Source organism: Neophocaena asiaeorientalis, unplaced genomic scaffold, assembly GCF_003031525.2.
Source record: "Neophocaena asiaeorientalis asiaeorientalis breed wild unplaced genomic scaffold, Neophocaena_asiaeorientalis_V1.1 scaffold484, whole genome shotgun sequence".
NCBI classification, from domain to species: Eukaryota; Metazoa; Chordata; class Mammalia; order Artiodactyla; family Phocoenidae; genus Neophocaena; species Neophocaena asiaeorientalis.
The window spans coordinates 2,364,892-2,388,411 of NW_020171830.1; the positions used below are offsets into that span (position 1 = coordinate 2,364,892).

Sequence of the window (23,520 nt, forward strand, 5' to 3'; positions counted from 1 at the left end):
ATAAGATTTTCCTTTTTTTTTTTTTTTTTTTTTTTTATTTATTTATTTTGCGGTACGCGGGCTTCTCACTACTGTGGCCTCTCCCGTCGCGGAGCACAGGCTCCGGATGCGCAGGCTCAGCGGCCATGGCTCACGGGCCCAGCCTCTACCGCGACATGTGGGATCCTCCCAGACCGGGGCACGAACCCGTGTCTCCTGCATCGGCAGGCAGACTCGCAACCACTGGGCCACCAGGGAAGCCCCTTGCCATCTTTTTATACTCATATTTTTGAATCCACCCAGCCTGGTAAACTCAATGATAGGGGTGGCAACTTTATAATTTGGTTGAATGGAATGGCTGATCATCATAACCTGAGTTTCTGATTTTAGGACAGACTACAAAACATCTTTGCTTCCCTTAATAATAGTATGGGTGTGTCATTCATCTACCTGTCCTCTTTTTAAATTTATATGTTTTTCATGTATACCAATATTTGAGGTAGTGAACTCAATAATATTTACTGCCAGGTATATATATATACCTTTTACTTGTACTTGACACCTCCCTTTTACATGGCAGAGGAGTCTAAGACTTTTGGAAATATACTTTTTATGTTTTAATTTGCTTTTTTCCTTCAAATCTAGTAATTCATTATGAGGAATGTTGTTTGTATAACAGTCCAACTGTGAAAAAGTAAAAATATTTATGGGTTGCATAATTTTTCATTCAAAATAAAAAGTTTGAGTACCATGGAGGGGAAAGTATATACTTACAACCCTAGAAATTCTAGGTGACTGAATAGAAGAATACCAAAGAGGAAACTGTTACTGAGTTTCAGCCACTAAGCTGTTAGAAAGCTAGGCATATTTAAGAAAGGATAACAAGGAGACAGCTTTGTAATCTTTCATTGTGAAAGGCTATCGCAGACTCCAGTGTGAAGCAGGCCCATTGAGGCTCCTCACTGTTCCAACCTTTTCTCTTTACTGATTTATGGTCGGTCCTGTACAGCAACTACCTCGTTCTCTTGCTCAGATTCATCTTTCTCTAAATACATACAACTGTGTATTTGAGAATTCCAACTGAAAACTGTCTACCACACTGTGAAAAGGCTGCAGACAAAAGAGCCAGCAGTGAGAAATTAGAAGAGCCAAGAATCTTGTCAAACTGCATTGGCATTTCTCCAAATGGGAACAGAACTTCTTTTTTGTCCTTTCTGTAAAGTTCTTGGCATGCTCATGGCAGAGGAGACTGCTTCACAGCAAGAGAAAAGGCCCACTGCACTCAATGAGATCACATTTATTTATGCTGTTCCTTCTTCCCTTTAAGGTAAAGGCTCTTAACCTGAAGCCCATGGAGCTTCCAGGGCTACAGTGAATCCATGAACCTCTGGAAATTACATATAATATTGTATGGGCATGTTTATATGTATCTTTTTAAGTAGAGATTAATGGCTTTCATCAAATTATAAAAATGACCTTGGTCCAAGAAAGGTCAGGAACCACTCCTTTAAGAACTATATTCTTGGGCTTCCCTGGTGGCGCAGTGGTTGGGAGTACGCCTGCCGATGCAGGGGACATGGGTTCGTGCCCCGGTCCAGGAGGATCCCACATGCCGCGGAGCGGCTGGGCCCGTGAGCCATGGCCGCTGGGCCTGCGCGTCGGGAGCCTGTGCTCCGCAGCGGGAGAGGCCACAACAGTGAGAGGCCCGCATACCGCAAAAAAAAAACTATATTCTTAAGTCCATTATGTTAATACATTTGAGGTTAGGTGTAATGGTGTGCAACACGTCAAGGCGTGTTCCTGAAGCCTTAGTTTGTAGGGAGACGTTATACTGTATTCCAATTATCTCAAGACGTTTCATGACAATCTTGAAGCAAAATTAAATTTCATTTATACTAGTGTGTCATCATACCTCAATTTTTCACAATGTCCGTACTATAAAATTCCATAAAGATGAGAATCTTTTAGAACTTCATTAACTATATGTATGAGTTCCAAACAAACCTATATTATAATGAGTTTTCTTAATAGCAAACTATACATATTTAATTTGGGGAATGGGGGTGGATCCTAAAAGCCAAGACTTGAGGTGGGTAAGAGATAGGTAAAAGAATTATAAAACCAAATGAATAATGATGAAATAGAAACTCAAAAGAGCCTAGAAATGACCAACGTAGAGGATAATCTATTTAACTGATTTTTAAAATGACATGTGAAATAATTCCAACGTTTTCACTCTTTGTTTTTTTTCTATCCAGCCTTCATAAAAGATATCTATGCACCTTATTTTTCATAAGCCTATGGCTAGAAACTAAAAACAGATTTCTATTTGAATTTCAACTTTACGATAAGGCATCTACATATTTTAAAAGTTCAACAAAAGGAAAATTCACTCCAATCTCAAAAGAATTAGTAGAATATAATATCTACGTTATCTATTAGCCAAAGAGAACTCAGTAAAATTCACAGAAACTTGCTTTCTGAATCACTCCGTCAGGAGCAAGATCCCAACTGTTACCACTACTGCTCTGGTGAGAGCAGAGGAACTTTACCTGGCTCGGAGGTCAGCCACTTGATCAGTCATCTGCCCTAGCATTTTGCAGGTTCCCAGGATCTCCCTGCGTTCTTTGCCTGCACAGAGTTCACCAACTTTTCCAGCTTCATCTAAGATCTGCCTGATGGCCTGTTCACCAGCATCACCTAAAACAAAGAGATTTTCAAGGGAGTTCCCTGGTGGTCTAGTGGTTAGGATTCCAGGCTTTCACTACCATGGCCTGGGTTCGATCCCTGGTCGGGGAACTGAGATTCCTCAAGCCAGGTGGCGCAGCCAAAAAGAGAGAGAGAGAGAGAGCTGTTCAATATCTACATTGTTGATCCATTAATTATTTAGAAAGGTTGCTTTACAAGTCATTTCATTCATGAAGGAATGGATGATTTTAAATGACAAGTGAATAGAAGGCAATACATCTGATAGCTAACAGCCAAGCACTGCCCTTACAACCATAGGGTGAAGTTTTAACCACAGAGACTGCTCAAAAAGATCCTTGGAACCATACCCATCTGGAGATAATAAGCAGTTTGTGGTAAGCATGTGAATGATGAAAGTAGGCTCTAACAATTCAATAGTACTCAATGCCTCTAAACTCCATTAGGCTTTTCACATTCATTCAAATATTAATCTAAAACTGAATAAATATTAGATTAGAAAATCCATAATGCCTAGCTCAATAACCTATTTGGGTCTTATCTTTATACAAGTCAACTTTGCTTCCCAATTCTTGTTAGCATCATCATTTCATCTGCTTAATTAAGTACGCTGTTGACGTAAACAGAAATCTGCCCAACGGGAACTAGAAAAGAAGAGCTTTCATTCAAAATAATTACCTTTCTGATTCAGGGAAGGGGTGAACCAATAATTTGGCAAAGAATGCCCAGTTCACTTTGCTTTATTCCTCCGTGATGAGAAGTAGTCTATGCCCTTCATCCTTTTAAGGACCAGTAATACTTCAATTAGTCAAAACTATCAGAGAATGGAGTATGCCCCTAATGTTGCAGTAGTTATCTCAGGATTATGAGATTACGAAATGATTTTTCTTTTATTTTCTTTTTCTTTTGTTTGCCTGGTTTTTAGCTTTTTGCTGTTATCTATCAGAAAAGTAGAACCAGAGGGTTACCTGGGGAGGCACTGGGGTCACGGAGCCAACCTTTAGCCTGGTTCAGTTTGGAGTCTATGGAGGCCAACGCTCTCTTCATGGCTTCAGTGTCCTTTTGAAGAAAAATACCACAAGTATTTTCTTTGCAAAAACTAAGATACCATGATACAAAGTAAGACAGAGAAGTTACACCATTAACATACAATATCTACGGTAGTCCTACAACAGCCTTAAAAATATTCTCATCACACCATAACGCTTATTTCTGTCAAAATGCAGCATCTTGCATGCAAATCTTCAGTTAATTCTGTTTCCTAGTCTCCCTATTGCTAAACTGTGAAAACTGGTAAAACTGCTCAAGCCAAAAGATGTTCAATGTCTTCAGCTGGAAAAAGCCCTCTTGTCACATGCCTCATTATCAGCCTTTCCGCTAGTCAACAATCATCTACTGCAGCCCTGCCAAAGCTCTCCCCGCTTCAGGGAAGCCTCATTAGCATGTGGCACCACAATCCACAGTTCTTCTACATCTTGTTTTGAAATATACACACACTGCTTGATGTTCCACTATGTTTAATCTGAAAAACCTGGAATTACTGGCTGGAAGAAAGCTGAAAATTTTAATCCAGCAATTCAGTTTTAATTCCACAAGTAAACCACCAAATGTAATACAAGAAAGAAGTGTCTTTCGGGCCTTCCCTGCCACTCCTCATCCTTAGTTCCCTTACCGTCCCTAATCTGGAAGAAGAGGCAGGATAAAATAAGTGGGTCTCAATTTATTGTTTAAAATCAGGATTCATAATGACTTGCATAAAACTAGCATAAAATCTCCCAGGATATAGCATGAGAAGTCCAAACAACAGACTAATCACTTTTAAAATATACATATATTTTAATAAAGTTTTTTAAGTAAATAGATATACAGAAAACAATATAACAAATATGCACGTACCCATCCTCAAAACTGACAGACTGGCCATCTCTTAAGTCTATTTAACACAGCCTCTCTCCCTTTTGCTTAGGGAACTGGATCTTACAGAGCCCAGCCATCAAAGCACAGAGTTAACCTCTGAAACTCTAGGCAACACCTTAAATCCCTACCTTTTTTCAATTTCCAGTCCTGCAAACCGGGGTTCTTCAAGGTGTGGTGCCACCAGTTTTCCACATGGGGGCACTAGGAGCATCCCCACTTCCAATTCAAACAAAACCCAGCAGCAGCACCAATAAGCATTGGGAGCACTCATAATTAGGCTTAAGGTCAGCAGCCTGACACCAGCTTTTCCAAAGTACCTATTCAAATTACAGGACTCTCAGCTTTGGACTCCCTCTTTCCCCATCTAAACAGATACAGATTTGGCTATCTAAGGCTCTAAATAACAAATTCTCAGCCATGGCAACTGAAAAGAAGTGAACTAAATTACTGAAAAAATGGAAATAAAATATTTTTATTATCAAGTTATATGAAATTATGATAGCTATCTATCAATAAAAGGCAGTCATAAGAGGATCTATTTCAAAATCCATCTGTCATTAGTACTGTAAGTAGACAAGTGGCATTTTTTAAGTGCTTTGATTCTCAAATGGTTTAAATATTTGCTCTTCCTTCATCTAGTTCAAATTAATCTGTACAGCAAACCTTGTCTTCAAAAGTCAACTTTAGCTTAATTCCAAATTAGCAAGGCCCAAATCAATATCTTTTTAAAGAGAGTCGCAGGCAACACCCAACCTCAGAGAGTCGGGTAGCCTTTAAGGTCTAATACCAGTTATAGGTCTTTGTCTAGACACAGATTTAAAAAAAAATTCATGATCTCTCACCTAGGACGTACTGTGCACATTCTGAAGAAGAGGAATTATAGCCATGGAAAAATACTTAATTTAAAATCTATTAATAACCACTTCTCTAATACACTTATATTTTCAGTGAAAAAAAACAATAGATACTTATAACATTTCAAAAATCTCAATTCAAGGGGAAACAAAGATCAGAAATTTTTCAGTGTCTATTCTAACATTAAAGGCTACCAGTTAGGAAACTAATCTTAATTGAGCACTTTCTACATGTTAGGTTCTATTTTAGGCATTTTTTTCCCTCATTGCTTCATTGAACTTCAATTTTTAATGTAATTTAATTTTATAAATTAAGGGGCTCAATCATAGAAACACAGTTTGATCTCAAACCTCATTCTTTTCTATTAGATGAAATTCAAGAATTTTTTTCTTTTACCAAAGAGAGTTGCCAAAGATTCCACTAACCTTTTACAGTAGTCAGCAAATCTTTTGCCTTGCCAATTCTGGCTTGGTTAATACTGCCCAGAAAATTAGCTCTATAAATCAAATTCATAATCCTCACTAATCTAAATAACTGCTTTTATTCTCCACTGCCCTAAAATGATTTGAAACACAATAGAAAACTAGTTTTGCTCTATTCAGTATCCTCAAAAGTCACTGCTTTTTTCTCCCTAATAAAGCGTGGTCACCATGCTTCAAGGAAAGAATCTGATTCTCAGGATGTGACTAATTTAGTCCTGAGTATGAGATGTGAGAATATCAAGAATTTAACATTAAGAGATGCTCATTTTCTCCTAAAAATAATCAATGGCAAATTTGCAATGAAGCTGCATTTTTACACTGGGAATTTCAATTAGTTACCAACGTTTTTAAGAGCATGAATTTTAGACAATTTTGGAGATTTAAAACAGTCACTGAGAGGGCCACCTTAAATTCTTTCTGGAATAGAGCAAATTGTAAAGAATCATTTAAACACAATACATTTTAATGTCATATCTATTAAAAGCAAAAATGTCTGTGGGAACAAATATTTTGGTCTCTTAAGAATCTCTTAAGAATTTCTTTTGAAGGGCAGTGTTTGTTATGGAATTGACAGAATTCTGACATAAGCAACAAAAGAAGTATACTAACACTGGCTATAATATAAACAAATTCAATGAACAACTAGGACTAAGAAGCAATTTTGAGATATATTTATAAAGGGTAAAAATAATCATAACTCTGGGGTCAACTACACTATGTACCATAAAGCTTTTTGTTAAACCTTGTTATGTAGGTCTAAGTACTCAGAATACACTCTGGGTATGAAATAGAAGAGAAAAAACTGTACCCTCAATAAGTACTGTTCTCTGTAAAATCTCAAATTTGGGAACAAGAAAAGTCTCCACCAGTCTCTTCTCTGTTTTTGTTGTTGTTGTTGTTCTTGTTCTTTTTTTTAAAGAGTGAATATAAAAAAGACCAGATCTAGTCATGTAGCTTTGGGGACAGCTGTCAGGGATCCAACACCCTCCTGCTCTGGTCCGTTTTACTGTAAAACTCTGATGAGTTCAGGTTTTAAATGAGAAAAACCATAGTGCCTTGGCACTCTGCCACATATACCAGAAGTCAGAAGGACAACCTAAAAGACTCCTTTTTACATGCTTTTCCAGGACCTGAAACACTTCTGAAATTTAATATAAAGTTAGACCTAAAGAACACTGAATAATACCAAGAACCACTGAGTTCCTCCCACAGACGATCAAGAGGAACTGTGGAAGGGAAAGTGAGCTTCTCCGTTCCCAGGCTCTTGAAAATTTTTAATTTGGGACTAAGGACTCCCTCTCATTCACTGCCCAAGCTACTCTCCCTTTTCCACTAACACCTCCCACCTCCACCCTTCCCACTCCAGCCCATTCCTGACCACATTTCTACCCTCAAGTCCGTGTTTTAAACAAAGATGTTTTTGGAAAGATAAATTGGGCCGTAGAACAAAATCTTATAAACTACATTTAACCTTGGAGAGAAAGTCATCTAGCCCTGACCCTTCAGGCAAGCTACCCTCCCAGGCATCAGTTCCTCATCTCCAAGAATACCTTCTCAGTGCTTCTGTGCCACCTATGCACACACAATCAGTTATACCAACTAAAAGATCACTTGGATCAGAATGGAAATGTCAATTCCTGTAACATGTTGGGCTTTTCTCCTTTGGCTGGGGGGGAGGATGAAATATTATATATACCTAAATTAACTATTTATCTCAAACTCCAAAAGATAAATCCTTTGTTGTATTAGCTGCATACTAGAATACTAAAACTAATACTGCATAATAGAATACTAAAAGACTCATAAAAAGCTCATATATAACCTTATTTTTTTCAAAACTGAAATAAAAATCAACCCTTAAATCCTCAATGGTCTGCAGTAAGGGCAAGTTATTATAGGATTGCATGTTCTAACCAGTATTTCCTTCTTTGGTAGACTAGAGTAATCTGTGCAAGACATCTGAGTCACTCACTACATTTACCCACCACCAACCTAGGCCCACCGTGGGAGAAGACACACCACAGGGACGAATTCTGAATAATAGTATCTAATGACTCAAGTTGCAGTTACAGGAACACCTACATAGGGTTCAAAAATTCTTAGCAATGAAATGCTTTTTAAATTTTTTTCACTTCCTCTTTATTCTCAGCATGCGTCAAGATACAGGTAATATAAATACCAAAAAAAAAGAGATTAAATATAGATTGCTAAATTTACAAAGGGTAAAATTAGAACTGTGTTTAAACCCCAAATTCTTTTGTCTCATAATGTATTCCCAGGAAAAATGCTAAAATAGTTTTTAATAATCATTATGATTGTTGATTTAGGAGGGGAAATTTTTTATTTTCAAAATAAAGTGAAGTGTTTAAAGTCAAAGTACTTATAAATTTGTAAATCTGCCATTTGAATGTAGGTATAAAATGTAAAATAATCAGCTATTGCATTGCCTCTTTAAAATCTTAACTTATTCGGCAAGACGTACTTTTACCAAGAATTTTTTCCACTTACTTTCTTCCCCCACTTTTCTAGAGGAACCATCACTTTCCAGGAGAAAACTGCACCAGTGGGGAAGCATGAAACAAGTATGGTAAGACAAAGTTAATTCTTTATTGGTAGGGGTGAGAGGAGGTAAAAGATATCATGTGTATTAAACAGAATGGGAACCCAGGGGTCACAGACAGACACAAGGTCTGATTAATTCACTGCTTACAGTTGAGCAATGAAAGATGCATAATGCTACTAAACTGAAAAATAACCAAACCCTAGTTACCAATTTCCATTTTCAGGGTAAAATTTTTTCTAAATATTCTTGCAACTAATAAAAACAATTACTCTTAGGGGGTAAGGGAGGTAGAGTGGATAGGGATGGGGATGAGAGTGAGCTGTGTCACACATATCGTTTTATAGCATTTTTTCAATATTTATTCATTTGTTTATTTATTTATTTATTTGGTTGTGCCAGGTCTTAGTTGTGGCTCGCCGGCTCCTTAGTTGTGGCATGTGAACTCTTAGTTGCAGTATGCATATGGGATCTAGTTCCCTGACCAGGGATTGAACCAGGGCCTCCTGCATTGGGAGCACAGAGTCTTAACCACTGCGCCACCAGGGAAGTCCCTTTATAGCATTTTGATATTTGAATCAGGTAAATGTAAAACAAAAGCAAAATGAAGTTAAAAAATAAGCATTTCTTGCTCATTCTGATGTCATTATGTACTTAAGCTTCTTTTAGCTGAACTAATTTTAATTTCCTTTCATTCTGATAGTTTTACAGCATCCTAACAGTCTGGTTCCTTCCAGATCAGCATAAAACTGAGAGAGCTATTAGACTGTACACAGTGGGGACCAGGTTTATATTTCCCTTGTATATGCCCCCAAATGCGTAATCTTCCTCCTGAAAAACTCAACTGACCACGGTTTTGGTTTTGGTTTTGGTTTTGATTTTGGTTTTGGTTTTGGTTTTTAAAGAAGCAGCTCTCAGCACATGCACAAAATAAAGCTCAGTCACACTTAGTTACTAATTGATGGATGACTTTTCCCCTCCAAAAATAGAGAAACATTAAGGTTGCAAGGCCTGCTTTTCTTTTTTACTATTTCTCATCTGCTAGAAGCAAAGGGAAGAGAATAAGGAAAGAGATTAGATTAGAGGAACATGAGATCATGGACAACAACGGCTGATTCACAGCTTAGATAGCAGAACATGCAGTGAGCCAGGTACTGAAGTTAGGAAAAACTTTAGGTACACCTGACTTTTTTCCTTTTGATTTTTAATGCTAGGATTATTGTGAAGGACAGGTGCCCCATCTAGACTCTCTAGCCTACCCATTTTCATTATGGCTTAAAACCTCAATGATGCATCTCCAAAAGTCAAATTCCAGAGCCTGCAAAGGAAACTGGTAGGAGAAGCAAATACAGAGATAGCAACAGCTGGAAGTTTCCTTTCCTAAGAGCAAGGTCCACTGGTAACTTAGGGGTCACCCAGCTACCTGGGGAAATCTGCCCCTCAAGTGAAGTCAGTGGGAACGACCAGACCAAAACAGTTCCCAGGAGACTGCTCAAAGAGAGGAAAGCACCCACCAAATATAGAAAGCCTGACATCCCATAGTAATGTCTTTCCTTTTGCTTCCCCCAAAGAAACAGCTCCACATGAGCCAAACAGTCTGCCCAGCACAGCCCCAGAGTCCCGTATTAAGTCAAATTCTGACGCATATTCAAGCACAGTGTTACACACCGGCACGCGGAATGAGGCACGGCACACAGCACAAGAAAACCTCACAGACATGCTTTTTCTCTTTTTAAGCAAAAAAGAAACTAGAGGGCAAGAGAAAGCTTACCTTCTAAACGTGAGAAAAAGAATAAAACAAACAAGAGAACAAAAAAAAAGATGCATAAAGAAGTCATAACAGGGAAGTGAAAGTTATCAAATATGCAAAAGCAAAATTAAGTAAAATATCAAAGACGTTACATGATTTTACTATATGGATTTAAAATACAGTCTTAGAACTTGTTCAAGAACTTCATGCCTCTGAAAACAAATCCATAGTTAAGATAATCTGACTAATTTCTCCTCCACTCTTAGTTTAACTTTCTGGTCAACAAAGAGAGACTGTTGATTTTAGCCCCAGCTTCGACCTTACCTTATAGGTGTCCTGGAGGACAAACAGAGCCCTACTGGGCACCCAGTGGAAATCATACTACAATATCCCCTCTGTAGTCTGCCACCAGCCTGCTGGGTGGCCCTGGAGATAGCATTTGAGTCCACACAGTGGGGGAAGCTGGATCCTGGAGACAATGTGTTCCCCCCACTGCCTGCATCTTGGGCTCCTACAAGGGAAGTGTAAACCCAAGTGTCTCTGTTCCCAATCACTAGACAAGCAGCAGACCAGAGCAGCAGCACCTCAAACCACCGCTGCTGGGCTCTAGGCAGAATCCACCAACCCTTCTGGAATTCAAGAGGAAATTCTAGACCAAGGGTAAAGGGACACCTCAAACTAACTGACAAACGTGAAAACTAATATTTCAGTTAAGCTCTCTTTAGGGAAAACAGAATGATGAAGGGACACACCTAGAAATGTCAAGAGTTTCCTTTGTAGATTTCTCTGGGTCAAAAATTGGTTATGAAAAGTTTTCCATAAAATTCAGTCATAGGCATATTCTGTATCTTACTTAGTCACCTAGCAACAACCACCCACATGAAAGGCAGGGCTCCCACCCAGGGGAGTGTACACCACACCAGAATTCCTCCACCAGCCCAATCCATGAGACTCCAGCTTGAAGGAAAAGCTACATCCTAGCTTTCAACCAACATTCACCCTGCATACCTATTTGTTTGTTCTACCTCAGAGCAAAGGAAAAGTGCAAAAGCAGGAAGTAACCCATAACCCTTTATTTTACAAAAGTAAAGAAGAAAATACTTTCATAATATCTAAGTAGTCTTATGCTACACACAATTACAAGAAAAAATGTGAGACAATCACATCCCCAGGAAGGGAAAATTGGGGATTTTGCTTATTTCTCCCCCAATAACACTTACCTTGCTGGCCCAGGCATCTTCGTCCCAAGAAGTGAGTTGTAATACACGAATGATCTCATTAATTTCAGCGCTCATCTTTTCTACAGTAAAATTACGATTTTTCAAAGCTTCTTCAATTCCTTGGTTTTTTGAGTTTTTAGTTGTTACAAAAATCTTCATAGCTGTAAAAATAAACAAAAGATCAGAAACTAAGCCTGGAATTTAATCTTGCTGTATTACAATATTCACACAAGATGTTCCACACTGTGAACATGTTTTGGGCTTCTAAGGTCTTAAAAAAGAATATGAAAACAAACACTGCAAGTCTGCCATTAAAGTTCCAGTATCAGCAACCTTCACAGTTAAGAAAGCTCAAGGTACAAAACTTCACCACATCATGATCAGAAAACTAATTTAACATGCATATACTGAAGATCCACAGTCACAAAATATCCACTATCCTTCTAAATCAATTATCATCCCAGCCCTAACACTGGCCCCATCCAACAAACCTAATGTGACGAGATAAAAACAGTCAGTAAAACTGTAACCAAAGAATGCCGCTTGACCCAATCCTAGTGGAAGATCCCAAAGTGTTCAGTTTATCTTCCATGATTTATCTTAACATATAGCAGGGACTATCTAAACCCTAAAAGTGAAGAAGAAAATAATAACGAAACACTAGAGGAGAGAATATCTTCTTATAAACTAACTAAAATTATAAAAACAAAGATTAATCAATGCTTTATTGAGTTACCCAGATTAGAAAGAAAGATTCTTCCCAACAACCTTTCTGCCATATGGAACAGTTGGTCTCAAAAACATATTTTTGAGAAGATTATAAGGCGCTATTTACAAATTTTTGTTTTCTAGTTCATGTAAGGGCTTTCTGAACTCTTACACTCACATCCCCTATTTTAGCTACTACTTGAAATTACAAAGCAGGAAGGCAGTAGCTGGCGATTACAGTAACATGCCTTATAAAATTCTGAAGATAAAGCTGCCCTCTGAGACTTAAACCAACTAAACCACAACTTGACAAGGATAACTTACATAAACCATGAGATGTCTGGTACATACTAGACACTCAATAAGTGCAACTCCCTTTTGCTAGTTGAGAGAGCAGCCACCATGTTTGCATTTCTGGGCTCTGCCCAATGGGAACGTGGTCCTAGTTGGTGTACACCACCTGCTCTTCAACGTACAGAAGAGTTAAATATCTTCTAGGAAAGGGCTGTGGGTTCACTTCCTTACTATACAGTGCTCTATAATATCCATTCCAGCTCCTAATTGTTTTTTCTGAGTACAAATAAAGGTGTCAAAATCCATACATCCAAAACTAGAGTTTCTAGAGGAGAAAAGGGCCTGTTAGAACTTCAAGAGAACAGTATGAGGCAACAGGAGAGCAATTTCAAACAAAGAGCAAGAGAAGGAGAGCATTAGAGAAGATAAATACTGGTTCTTAGCTAATCAGCTGCATTTTTACTCAGGCTGAAAGACATGCAACTAAACAGCAAAAGAAAATAAACACCAGAGTTTAGAACATGTTAACATGTTTTTTTTCTGTAAGATAAAGTACAGACAGAAAATACCTGAAATGAGAACTGGCAGCAACTCTTTCACGGTGTTCATTGAGTTCACCAACATCACTCGGTGCTCCTGGTGAGTCAGTTCCTGCTGCCTCTCATCAATCATCTTGGCCATCTTAGTCATTCCTAGGGCACAGGGAATAAATTGTGCAGAGTGAGCCGTGAAACAATCCAGAGTCTGGCTTTCTGAGCCTAAATCCATTATGAATTACTGTGAAAGTCCAAACTGACTGTCCACTTATTTAAACAACAGATACTATCACTGAACTCTAGCATTCATGACATAGAATTTTTCAGGACAGTTCTAAATTAATGCAACTTTATTCTTCTCATTAAAAGCAATTTATTAAATATAAATCCTAAATGTGACATAATTTTCACACATTTGACATAAATACATTAACAAATATTTTTTAAATGTTGCAATTAGTAAATATACATTTGAAAAAAAATTCACAAGTGGGGGGAAAAATACTTTGCCTGGCCACCATACCAGCTTTCATGCCATGTACCTGGCCACTGAACCTATGTGTATAAGAATCTCATGTGAGCCTAGTACAGGCACACCTCAAAGATACTGCGGATTCAGTTCCAGACCACTGCAATGAAGTGAGTATCATAATAAAACGAGTCACAGGCATGTTCTGGTTTCCCAGTGCATATAAAAGTTATGTCTACACTATACTGTAGTCTATTAAGTATGCAATAGCACTATGTCTAAAAAAACAATGTACATACCTTAATTTAAAAATACTTTATGCTAAAAAATGCCAACTATCATCTAAGCCTTCAATAAATCATAATCTTTTCAGTAGTAACATCAAAGATCAGTGATCACAGATCACCATAACAATATAATAATGAAAAAAATTTGAAATATTGTGAGAATTACCAAAATGTGGCACAGAGACATGAAGTGAACAAATGCTATTGGAAAAATGGCACCAATAAACTTGCTTGAGACAGGGTTGCCACAAACCTTCAATTTGTAAGAACGCAGTTATGTGTGAAGCACAAGAAAGTGAAGCAAGGTGTGCCTGGGCTAAGAAACTAGCGGCTGAAAAAAATCTTAAGAATTACAATAATGTGTATTGTTTTCATCTTTAAATTTTTCTGTACTTTCCAACTTATCCAAAGTAAGGATGTATCACTTTTATAATTAGAAACAAATAAAAATAATTATGGGGGCTTCCCTGGTGGCACAGTGGTTAAGAATCGGCCTGCCAATGCAGAGGACACGGGCTCGATCCCTGGTCTGGGAAGATCCCACATGCCACGAGCAACAAAGCCCGTGTGCCACAACTACTGAGACTGCGCTCTGGAGCTCGTGTGCCACAACTACTGAAGCCCGCGCGCCTGGAGCCCGTGCTCTGCAACAAGAGAAACCACTGCAGTGAGAAGCCTGCCCACCGCAACGAAGAGTAGCCCCGCTCGCCGCAACTAAGAGCTCACGCACAGCAATGCAGCCAAAAATAAATAAATACAATAAATTTTAAAAATAATAATAATAATAATTATGGTGATGACAGCATATGAAAGCATCTGGTGTTTTGGAGTTAGCATGCTAGCACTTTTTGCTACTTTGGTTATTATTCAAGGGTACTATGTGATTCTCTAACACTTTGGTTTTCCAACTGCTCTTAGAACTTCTTAAGCAGGTTCACAGATCGTCAAGGGGCACCCAAAGGGAGATGGAAAGGGTGGGGCTGCCTCTGCTTCATCCAGAGTAGCTCCATTTCTGTATTTTATATGTTGGGATTCTGCAAAGATTTATTTTTTCATTATTTCATTAGATTTTTTTATTGAAGTATAGCTCATTTACAATATTAGTTTCAGGTATACAGCATAGTGATTCAGTATTTTACAGATTATACTCCATTAAAAGTTATTACAAGGTAATGGCTGTAATTCCCTGCTATACAATATATCCTTGTTGCTTGTCTATTTTATTTTTTAATTTGAGTATAGTTGCTTTACACTGCTGTGTCAGTTTCTGCATATATCCCCTCTTTTTTGGATTTTCTTCCCATTTAGGTCACCAGAGAGCACCGAGTTCCCTGTGCCATACAGTAGGTTCTCATTAGTTATCTACTTTATACATAGTAGTATATATATGTCAGTCCCAATCTCCCAATTCATCTGCACAAGATTTCATTTGAAGAAATAAAATTTCTTCACAGTGCTAGGAGAAAGTTTAAAGGGTACTGCTCTAAAGCCATTTCCCAGCGATTTTCGATGACAGCTCAGAGAAATTCTAAACTGCCTTAAGTTTACAGGATGACTGCACTGAAACCTCAAGGAAATACATTTTATGTAAGACAAAAGAATTTTATAAGATAATATGTGATTCTTAATACTAACAAATCAAACATCTGATATGTCTTGTCATTGGTCTAATTCATACTTTAAGGAGCCTCAAGTTCATGTTATATGTCTATAACACCAAAAGCTGGTATCTGTTCATGTATTTTGAATACTGAATTCTCAGATTTAGCCACAGAAGTTCTTCTCTCCTTCTAGGTCTGATTATATTATGCAGCCTTGGGCAACGGCATGAATCCATAATAGTAGGCAGGCTAATGAGCAAGCTAAGAGGTCACAGAGAGCTACAGGCCAGCTGGCAGACAGTGAAGGAATGCTGTATAATGTGGAATGAAGAGGTCAGGATTCAGGGTGGCCTTGAGCACTGCAGTAATAGGAAATTATTTCCTACATTCTCCAGCAACATTTGCAATATCTAGTTTAGTTCATTAGACAGGGCCAGGATCTGTAGAAAGCAGTTTCAGCTTTCAGAGACAATGATATCTCTTCAGTAGAAGCACAGAGTCAGCTCCATCAACAGAGCAGAGACAACTAAAAGTTCAATGCATCATTACCTATCTTCCACAAAAAAAGTAGGGAGGAGTACCCCTTTCCTCTTGATCAAACATGGACAATCCATAAAAAATTCTGTTATAAAAGTAGGATATGACTAACCTGGTCCAAGATTCTTTGTGTAAGTGACCAAATCTTCCATAGTTTCCACCACCTCTGCCACTGTAAGATATTCCAAAATTCCTTTGCAAACTCTAATAATTTTACGAACCTGAAAATATATTTCATAGTATTCAGTCAATTGAGTAAACGATAAGTAAAAAACACAGTCATTCAGATGTGTAGCTAGTCAACATTTTGTCATCCTAAACAATCCTCAATCCTCCATTATTATCTTTTAAGGCTGGGCTTTTTGTCTGGAAGAGGTCTGCATGGGCCTCAGGTTATCTACCTCAGCCTCGTCGAAGGTGAGGAGCAGGTCTGATGTGCCAGAGAGGATGCCCCTTGATCCATCAATTAGATAATCTCGAGCAGGCACTGAGTAAGGGTCTGACTGAAGCATCTGGGCTGCCTGGACAAGCTTGGTGCAAGCATTCTCCACCCTGTGGGGAGGAACATGGAGTTAACTCACTGGCAGAACCAAGCAGAAGAATATCACATGCAAATGCAAAGAATGTAAATGGACATAAATTCACATTTTTTTCCTATATGGAAAATAGCCAAGACCATTATAATAGAACCTAAGTTTCCAGCTTTTAAAATTTACATTAAGGGCAGTACATTCTTTCATTCACTGCACTAAGCCCTTGTTCTTCATTATTTCCTGGCAACAAAAAATAATGAGAAAAAGTTTTGGACCTTTTACTTTAAGTTGCTATATCTCTGTAACTCCTTTGTTTCCTTCCTATTCACCCTACATACATATGCCATTAAAAGACACTTACACAAAGAACTGATATCCCTGACAACAGTTTCAGATTCAACATCGGAAATAAAATACCAAAGCACTGTGTTAAGGGAAATTTAATAATCAGACAAACCAAAGAAATAGGAGGAAACACAAAGCAAAAGTATGAGGTAATGCATAAATTTTTCTTTCATCTAGCCAAATGGATTCGTTTGACAAACTGGACAGTTTGAAAACAACCCTATAAAAACTATGCTGTTAATTAAAATGTCACTAGCATTAATAACTGAATCAGTTAGTAATAGTTTAATATAATATACTTTAATAACACAGATGACCCGATCAGCCAAAGGTGTCTTTTTTTCGGGGGGGGGGCGGGGGGGCGGGTCATTTAAAAAAGGAACCCGAAATGCATAAAGCAAGTATTCTCCTTGACCCTCTTGTACTACTAAAATGTATTCATTCATTCAATTATTCTTCTGTACAGAGTTGAAAAGGACCTAACAGATCATTTCCTCACATTCAGTAAATCCATTATGTTATCACTGAGTAACTTACATGCAACAAATTACTTTAAGTTAAAATATTTAGCCAAAATTACACATTCTTATTTGGAAATACAGAAAATGTCCCATGCAAATAAAAGCCCACATCACAGAGAGTTATATCAAATGAAATAATATAAAAACTCAACAAGTATAACATAGTCTTGTTAAAAAATAGAATTAAACCAACATATTAATTTCAACTACATAAAAAGCATTGGGCTATGGACACTATAGGTATGTATATAAAGATGCAAAAAACACTATTCTAACTCTCAAAAAGCATACTTTGGTAATTCACAAACTTCAGAGCCATAAGGCAGCACATAATAAATATCAGCAAAGAGCAAGACCTCACTGGCGTGGCTTTTGATCAGTCTTAGATGACTGGTTATTTTCTGTTCCTTTTAAATTTTTAAATTAAAATTAAATTTGAGGGCTTCCCTGGTGGCGCAGTGGTTGGGGGTCCGCCTGCCGATAGAAATTACATAACATATATATATATATATACCCATACATATGACAAAATCATATACACATATATAAAACCCTGAGGCATACAGTGAAAATTTTTCTTCCCTCGACTATCTCCTAGGCATTCAAATTCCATCTACTTGCAGCCAAAGTTATGTGTTTCCTCTGTATTCTTCAAAATAAAGACACTTTATGCACAAAGAAACAAAAACATAGGCTTCCACCATTTTTACACGAATAGGATCATACTATGCATACTCTCCGCATTCTGATTTTTTCACTTAATTTAACTTGGTGATGTTCTAGTAGAAGTACCCAAAGAGCCTCCTCATTGTTTTATACAGCTACATAACTAGTCCCTAATTTATTAGCATGCTGCAATGAATCACCTTGAATAAACATTTTTTTTTTGGCCGTGCTGCATAGTTTGTGGGATTTTAGTTTCCCGACCAGGGATTGAACCCGGGCCCCAGCAGTGAAAGCCCCAAGTCCTAACCACTGGACCACCAGGGAATTCCCAATAAATACCTTTTTTTTTTTTTTTTTTTTTTTTTTTTTTTTTTAAGGCAGACTCCCAACCACAGAGCCACCAGGGAAGCCCAATAAATATCATTTTTAAATGTGTATATCTGTAGGATACTATCTAGAAATGGAACTGCTGAGTCATAGGTATGGACATTAATAATTTTGACAAACGTTGCCATATTGTCATCCACAGAAGTTATCAATTTACACTCCCACCACAGTGGATGACACAGTGGGTCTGTTTCCTCACAGATTCAACAACTCAATGTATAATCAGACTTATGTATCTTTACCAATATGATAGACCAAAATTGATTTCGATATAGTTTGAGGTGAAAGTTATATAATATACAATTAGTAATTTTAAAGGGTATAATTTTCTGTGTGCTTGAAAAGAATGAGTTAGCTCTAATTTTTAGGTGAAATATTTCACATATTCCATCAGCTCAAGCTTGTTAATTGTGCTGTTCAAATCTTCTATGTCCTTGCTGATTCTTTTGGTCTGTTTTATCTATCAATTACTGAGTGATAAAATCTTGCACCATGACAACAGATTTGTCCATATCCCCTTGCAGCTGTTTTTGTTTTTTATATATTGAGGCTAACTTATTAGGTACATATAAATTTACAATTATTATATCCTTCTTGTAATCTGAACCTATTTATCATTATGTGATACCTCTTTATATCTCCAATAAAGTTTGTTGCTGATATTAATATTGTAAACCAGCTTTCTTTGACTATTTTACTTGACTGGTATATAACTTTCTAACTCTCAGTATCCTTATATTTTAGATGTGTCTTTATAACTACATATATACATATAAGTACACAGTTTTAATCCAGGTTAGCAACTTTTAACTTAATAACTTAGCTCATTTAAATTTATTATTATTGATATATTGGGGGGCGGATTGAGAGTCTTTTTCTATATTTTTCTTATTCCCTTTACTATTTTATAGGTCATATACTTTATGTTTTATTACTTTTGTGGTTCATTAAATAGTTTAGCATGCATACTTGGCATGGTAACAATCTAAAATGAGTCAATAAGGACTTCGCTGGTGGCACAGTGGTTAAGACCCTGCCTGCCAATGCAGGGCACACGGGTTTGAGCCCTGGTCCAGGAAGATTCCACATGCCGTGGAGCAACTAAGCCCATGCACCATGACTACTGAGCCTACGCTCTAGAGTTCGCGTGCCACAACTACTGAATCCCACACACCTAGAGCCTGTGCTCCACAACAAATAAATAAATAAATAAATAAAATGAGTCAATAATTGTACTTCCTCCCCAAGATCATCCTCCCCAGAATGATCTTAACATACTTAATTCCCAATCACCCCTTTCCTGACCTTTATGCTATTGTTTTCAAGTTTTGTTTCATGTTTATGTTATTGTTTTCAGGTACAAAATGCTGTATCTTTTTTTTTTTTTTTTTTTTTACCACCAGGGAAGCCCTGTATCTTTTACTTTCAACTTTTAAATCTTGTTAGGCATTACATTATTGTATAAGTCAAAGTTTGTTTATATTTACAAACAAACTGTCCAATATGTTGGCTAATCATTCCCTCTTGTATCTCAGGCATTATACCTGGAATCATCTGACTATTGTCTGAAGGACATTCTTTAGCATTTCCTCTAGTAAGAGTCTGCTGGTGACAAAATGTCTCCGTTTTGGTTTGTTTGAAAATGCCTACTTTGTCCTCATCCTTCAAAGATTACTTCAGTAGTACAGAATTCTGGTTGACAATTATTTTATCAGCACATTGAAGGTATTACCTCACTATAATTTGACAACAGAACCAGAAAGACAGGTAACAGAAGCAGAGGTTGGAGTGATGGGGGCTTTAAGGAATTCAGACAGCTTCTAGTGGCTAGAAAAGGCAAAGAAATGGATCCATTCCTAGAATCTCCAGAAGGAACACAACTCTGCTAACTCATTCTGGGCTTCAGACCTCCAGAATTGTAAGATAAAACATTTATATTGTGTTTGTTACAAGAGTAATATGACACTGGCATCCAACTGAAATTTACCAGGCATACAAAAAGGCATGAAAATACCACCCATAACAAAGAGGAAAAAACAATCATTCAAAACCAACCCAGAAATGACACAGAGGACAGAATTAGTAGACAAGAACATTAAAATAGTTCCTATAACTGTATTCTATGTGTTCAAAAGCTAAAGGAAAGACTGAGTAGATAAATGAAAGATATAAAAAATACGGAAATAGAACAACTAGAGATACAAAAATACACTGGATAGATTACTAACAGATAAGATACTGCATGAAGAAGATTATTGAAACTGAAGTGCTAGCAATGAAAATTACCTAAAATGGGAGAAAACAAAACTTAAAAGAAAATGAACAGAGCATCAGTGAGCTGTGGCACAGCTCCAAGCAGCCTAATATGTGTGCAATTGAAGTCCCCAAAGGACAGAAAAGGGGACAGAAAAAAATATTTGAAGAAATAATGGCCACAACTTTTATAAACTTAATTAAAACTTAATTAAAGCCCCAAGTCCAAAAAGCTCAATAAAACCCAAGCACAAAAAATATCAAGGGAATTACAACAAGGTACATCATAATGAAGGTACTTAAAACCAATAATGAAGAGAAAATATTAAAAGCAGCCAGAGAAAAATGAGACACTTTATATTACAGAGGAACAAAGATAAGAGTAACAACAGACTTCTCACTGGAAACAATGCAACCCAGAGAATAGTAGAGCAAAGTACTGAAGAACTTTGAGGAGACCCAAAGAAAATATTTCAAAAATTAGGGCAAAATAAAGACTTTTTCAGCTATGTAAGGGTTAAAAGAATTCATCACCCAGCAGATCTGAGCTATAAGAAAGTTTAAAGGAAGTCCTTCAGGAAGAAAGAAAAGTATACCAGATAGAAGTTTGGATTTACAGAAACAAATGAAGAGCACAAAATGGTAAATATGTGCATCAATATATAAACACATTTTTTCTTATTGTTTAAATCTTTAAAAGATAACTGACTGACTAAAAGCAAGACCTTTTTTAAAACACAAAGTTAATAAAAAGTAAATCTGATTCTGCTGACTAGTTAGACAATGAGAACTGGTTTTGCAAAGGACTGTGGCAGATGTTTTCCACAAATTAAATGAGCTAAATTTACAGAGAAACATATTTAAGATGTGTATATAACACACAACAGGGCAGAAAACACATGCTTTGCAACTAAACTTATGATTTAAAAATATTTAAATGAAAACTTTAAAATATCCAAGGTATTCAAAAATATTCAAGTGTTTCGAAAGTCTTTTAGTGATGTCAGCCACTTATTGAAGACCACTAGTTGAAGAGCACTGGCCTCATGCTTCAAGGTATTTTTTTACAGCCATTCCTTCTAGCTGAAACCTCTCTCTCTCTCTCTCTCGCTCTCTCCCTCTCTCTCTCTCTCTCTCTCTCCCCCCTCTTTTGCTTGACTAACCCCTACTCATTCTTTTAGGTACCATTTTTAAATGACTGTTCCTTCATGAAACCATCCTATAAGTACCTTTCTTACGTGCTCCCATGAGACATAAACCCTCCCAGTTTTGTTTTTGCTATCTCCCACAAGAGTGTAAGTTCAGCAAGGTCAAGGACCCTGTATACCCTATATTCACAGAGTAGAATCCCTGACACATAATAAATGCTCAATAAACATTTATTGAATGAATGAATGGATTTTCACCAAGTACAGGAGATCATGAAACCATCTGGCCATAGAAATCATTAACTTTAAAAGGTCACAAACTTAATTTTATTTCCAGGTAACATGAACCTTGATGAAATTATAGCAAACAACCATAAGCACCACAGAATGCAACTATCACACTACACCTATTTGAAAGGACACAGTTACTGCACAAGTGTTTCAAATTTGGAAAAAGCAAAAAATAAATGAAAGGAATAACCATCATGGAGAAAGGAAAGAAGAAAAAAAAAAAATGAAATGGAAAAGCTTTACAGGAATCAATTTGATTCTCCACTAATGGTTCCCTTGTGTGGTAAAATGATAGGGCCAAAACAGACACTACACCCTTTCCTTTTACCTACAATGAGACATCTGATCTGTACATTAAAATTTAATGGCATTCATAAAGCCAAACAAATCCCACCATGACTAACCAGTAGGCAGAAACAGGAAAGAGTCTGTCTTGTCTGTGGAAAATGAGATTTTATTTAAACATTCAAGCTGCCTGACTTCTTAAAGTGATCTTCTACTTTTTAATACAAATCTGAATTTTTAAAAAGCATTTTAGAGGATGACAGTAGGGATAAGGTCCATTTCCTAAATAATTATAAATCTTGACTATATACTAATAATATTGATTTAGCTACTTTAAATCAATCAGCTAGCACATTTTAAGGCTTCTCTCTGCCTCTGAGTCTTCAACCTAAATTAATAGGAAGCTCTTATGCTTTAGATCAATGGACCAATGACAGCCTCACAGGACCCACTCATAACCCTCTAATACATTCTTCACAGAATTACTACATGATATAAACCCACACAATTTAAGAGATGGAAAGGTTCCAATCTACTCAGTTCCATGTGATTTCAATTATCACTAATCAAGATGCTTTAACTTATGCTGAATTTTTTATTTAAGAAAAATAAAAGGAAAACAGATCTAGAGATTATAAAGATTTACTGCCACAAGACATTTTTAAAGGTTCTTCTAGACTGCATCCAGAAGTGAGAATCTTAAATTCCTTTAGTTTAATTTTTTCATAAATTTGTTCATTTAACATACTGAAGACCTACTACATGCTACACAAGTCCTAGAACTAGATTTGCGGGGGGTGGGGGTGGGCACACTGTGCGGCTTGCGGGATCTCTTAGTTCCCCGACCAGGGATTGAACCCAGGCCCACAGCAGTGAAAGTGCCGAGTCCTAACCACTGGACCACCAGGGAACTCCCTAGACTTTTTTTAAGTCCCTACTTTTAAGGGGTTACCACCTTGGTAGGACAAGACATACATATAAACAAATACAAATTAGTATTTAAAAGTATGCCCAGCACATGCTGAGGGGACACAAAAGTGGAAGTAGTCATTTTTACCTAAGAGATTAGGACAGTTGTGATAGAGAAGGTGAAGACAACACTGCTTCTGCCCTCAGAAGTTCAGTACTACTTATAATGATGATTCTCCTCACAGCATCTCTGAGTTGTTTTTCCAATGGAATAACATTCT

At 37.1% G+C, this 23,520-nt stretch overlaps 1 protein-coding gene across 2 annotated transcripts in view; it reads right to left on the reverse strand.

The window, feature by feature from the left end:
- Nucleotides 1-23,520, reverse strand: part of VCL (vinculin) — a 99,877-nt gene that overhangs the window by 30,305 nt on the left and 46,052 nt on the right. For both annotated transcript variants that reach the window (XM_024740976.1, XM_024740967.1), the window contains exons 3-8: nucleotides 16,303-16,453; nucleotides 16,014-16,122; nucleotides 13,041-13,163; nucleotides 11,470-11,630; nucleotides 3,654-3,744; nucleotides 2,532-2,679 (exon numbers count right to left, since the gene is read on the reverse strand). In XM_024740976.1, coding sequence (XP_024596744.1) covers nucleotides 2,532-2,679; nucleotides 3,654-3,744; nucleotides 11,470-11,630; nucleotides 13,041-13,163; nucleotides 16,014-16,122; nucleotides 16,303-16,453 — 783 coding nt within the window. The remainder of the gene's footprint in view (nucleotides 1-2,531; nucleotides 2,680-3,653; nucleotides 3,745-11,469; nucleotides 11,631-13,040; nucleotides 13,164-16,013; nucleotides 16,123-16,302; nucleotides 16,454-23,520) is intronic.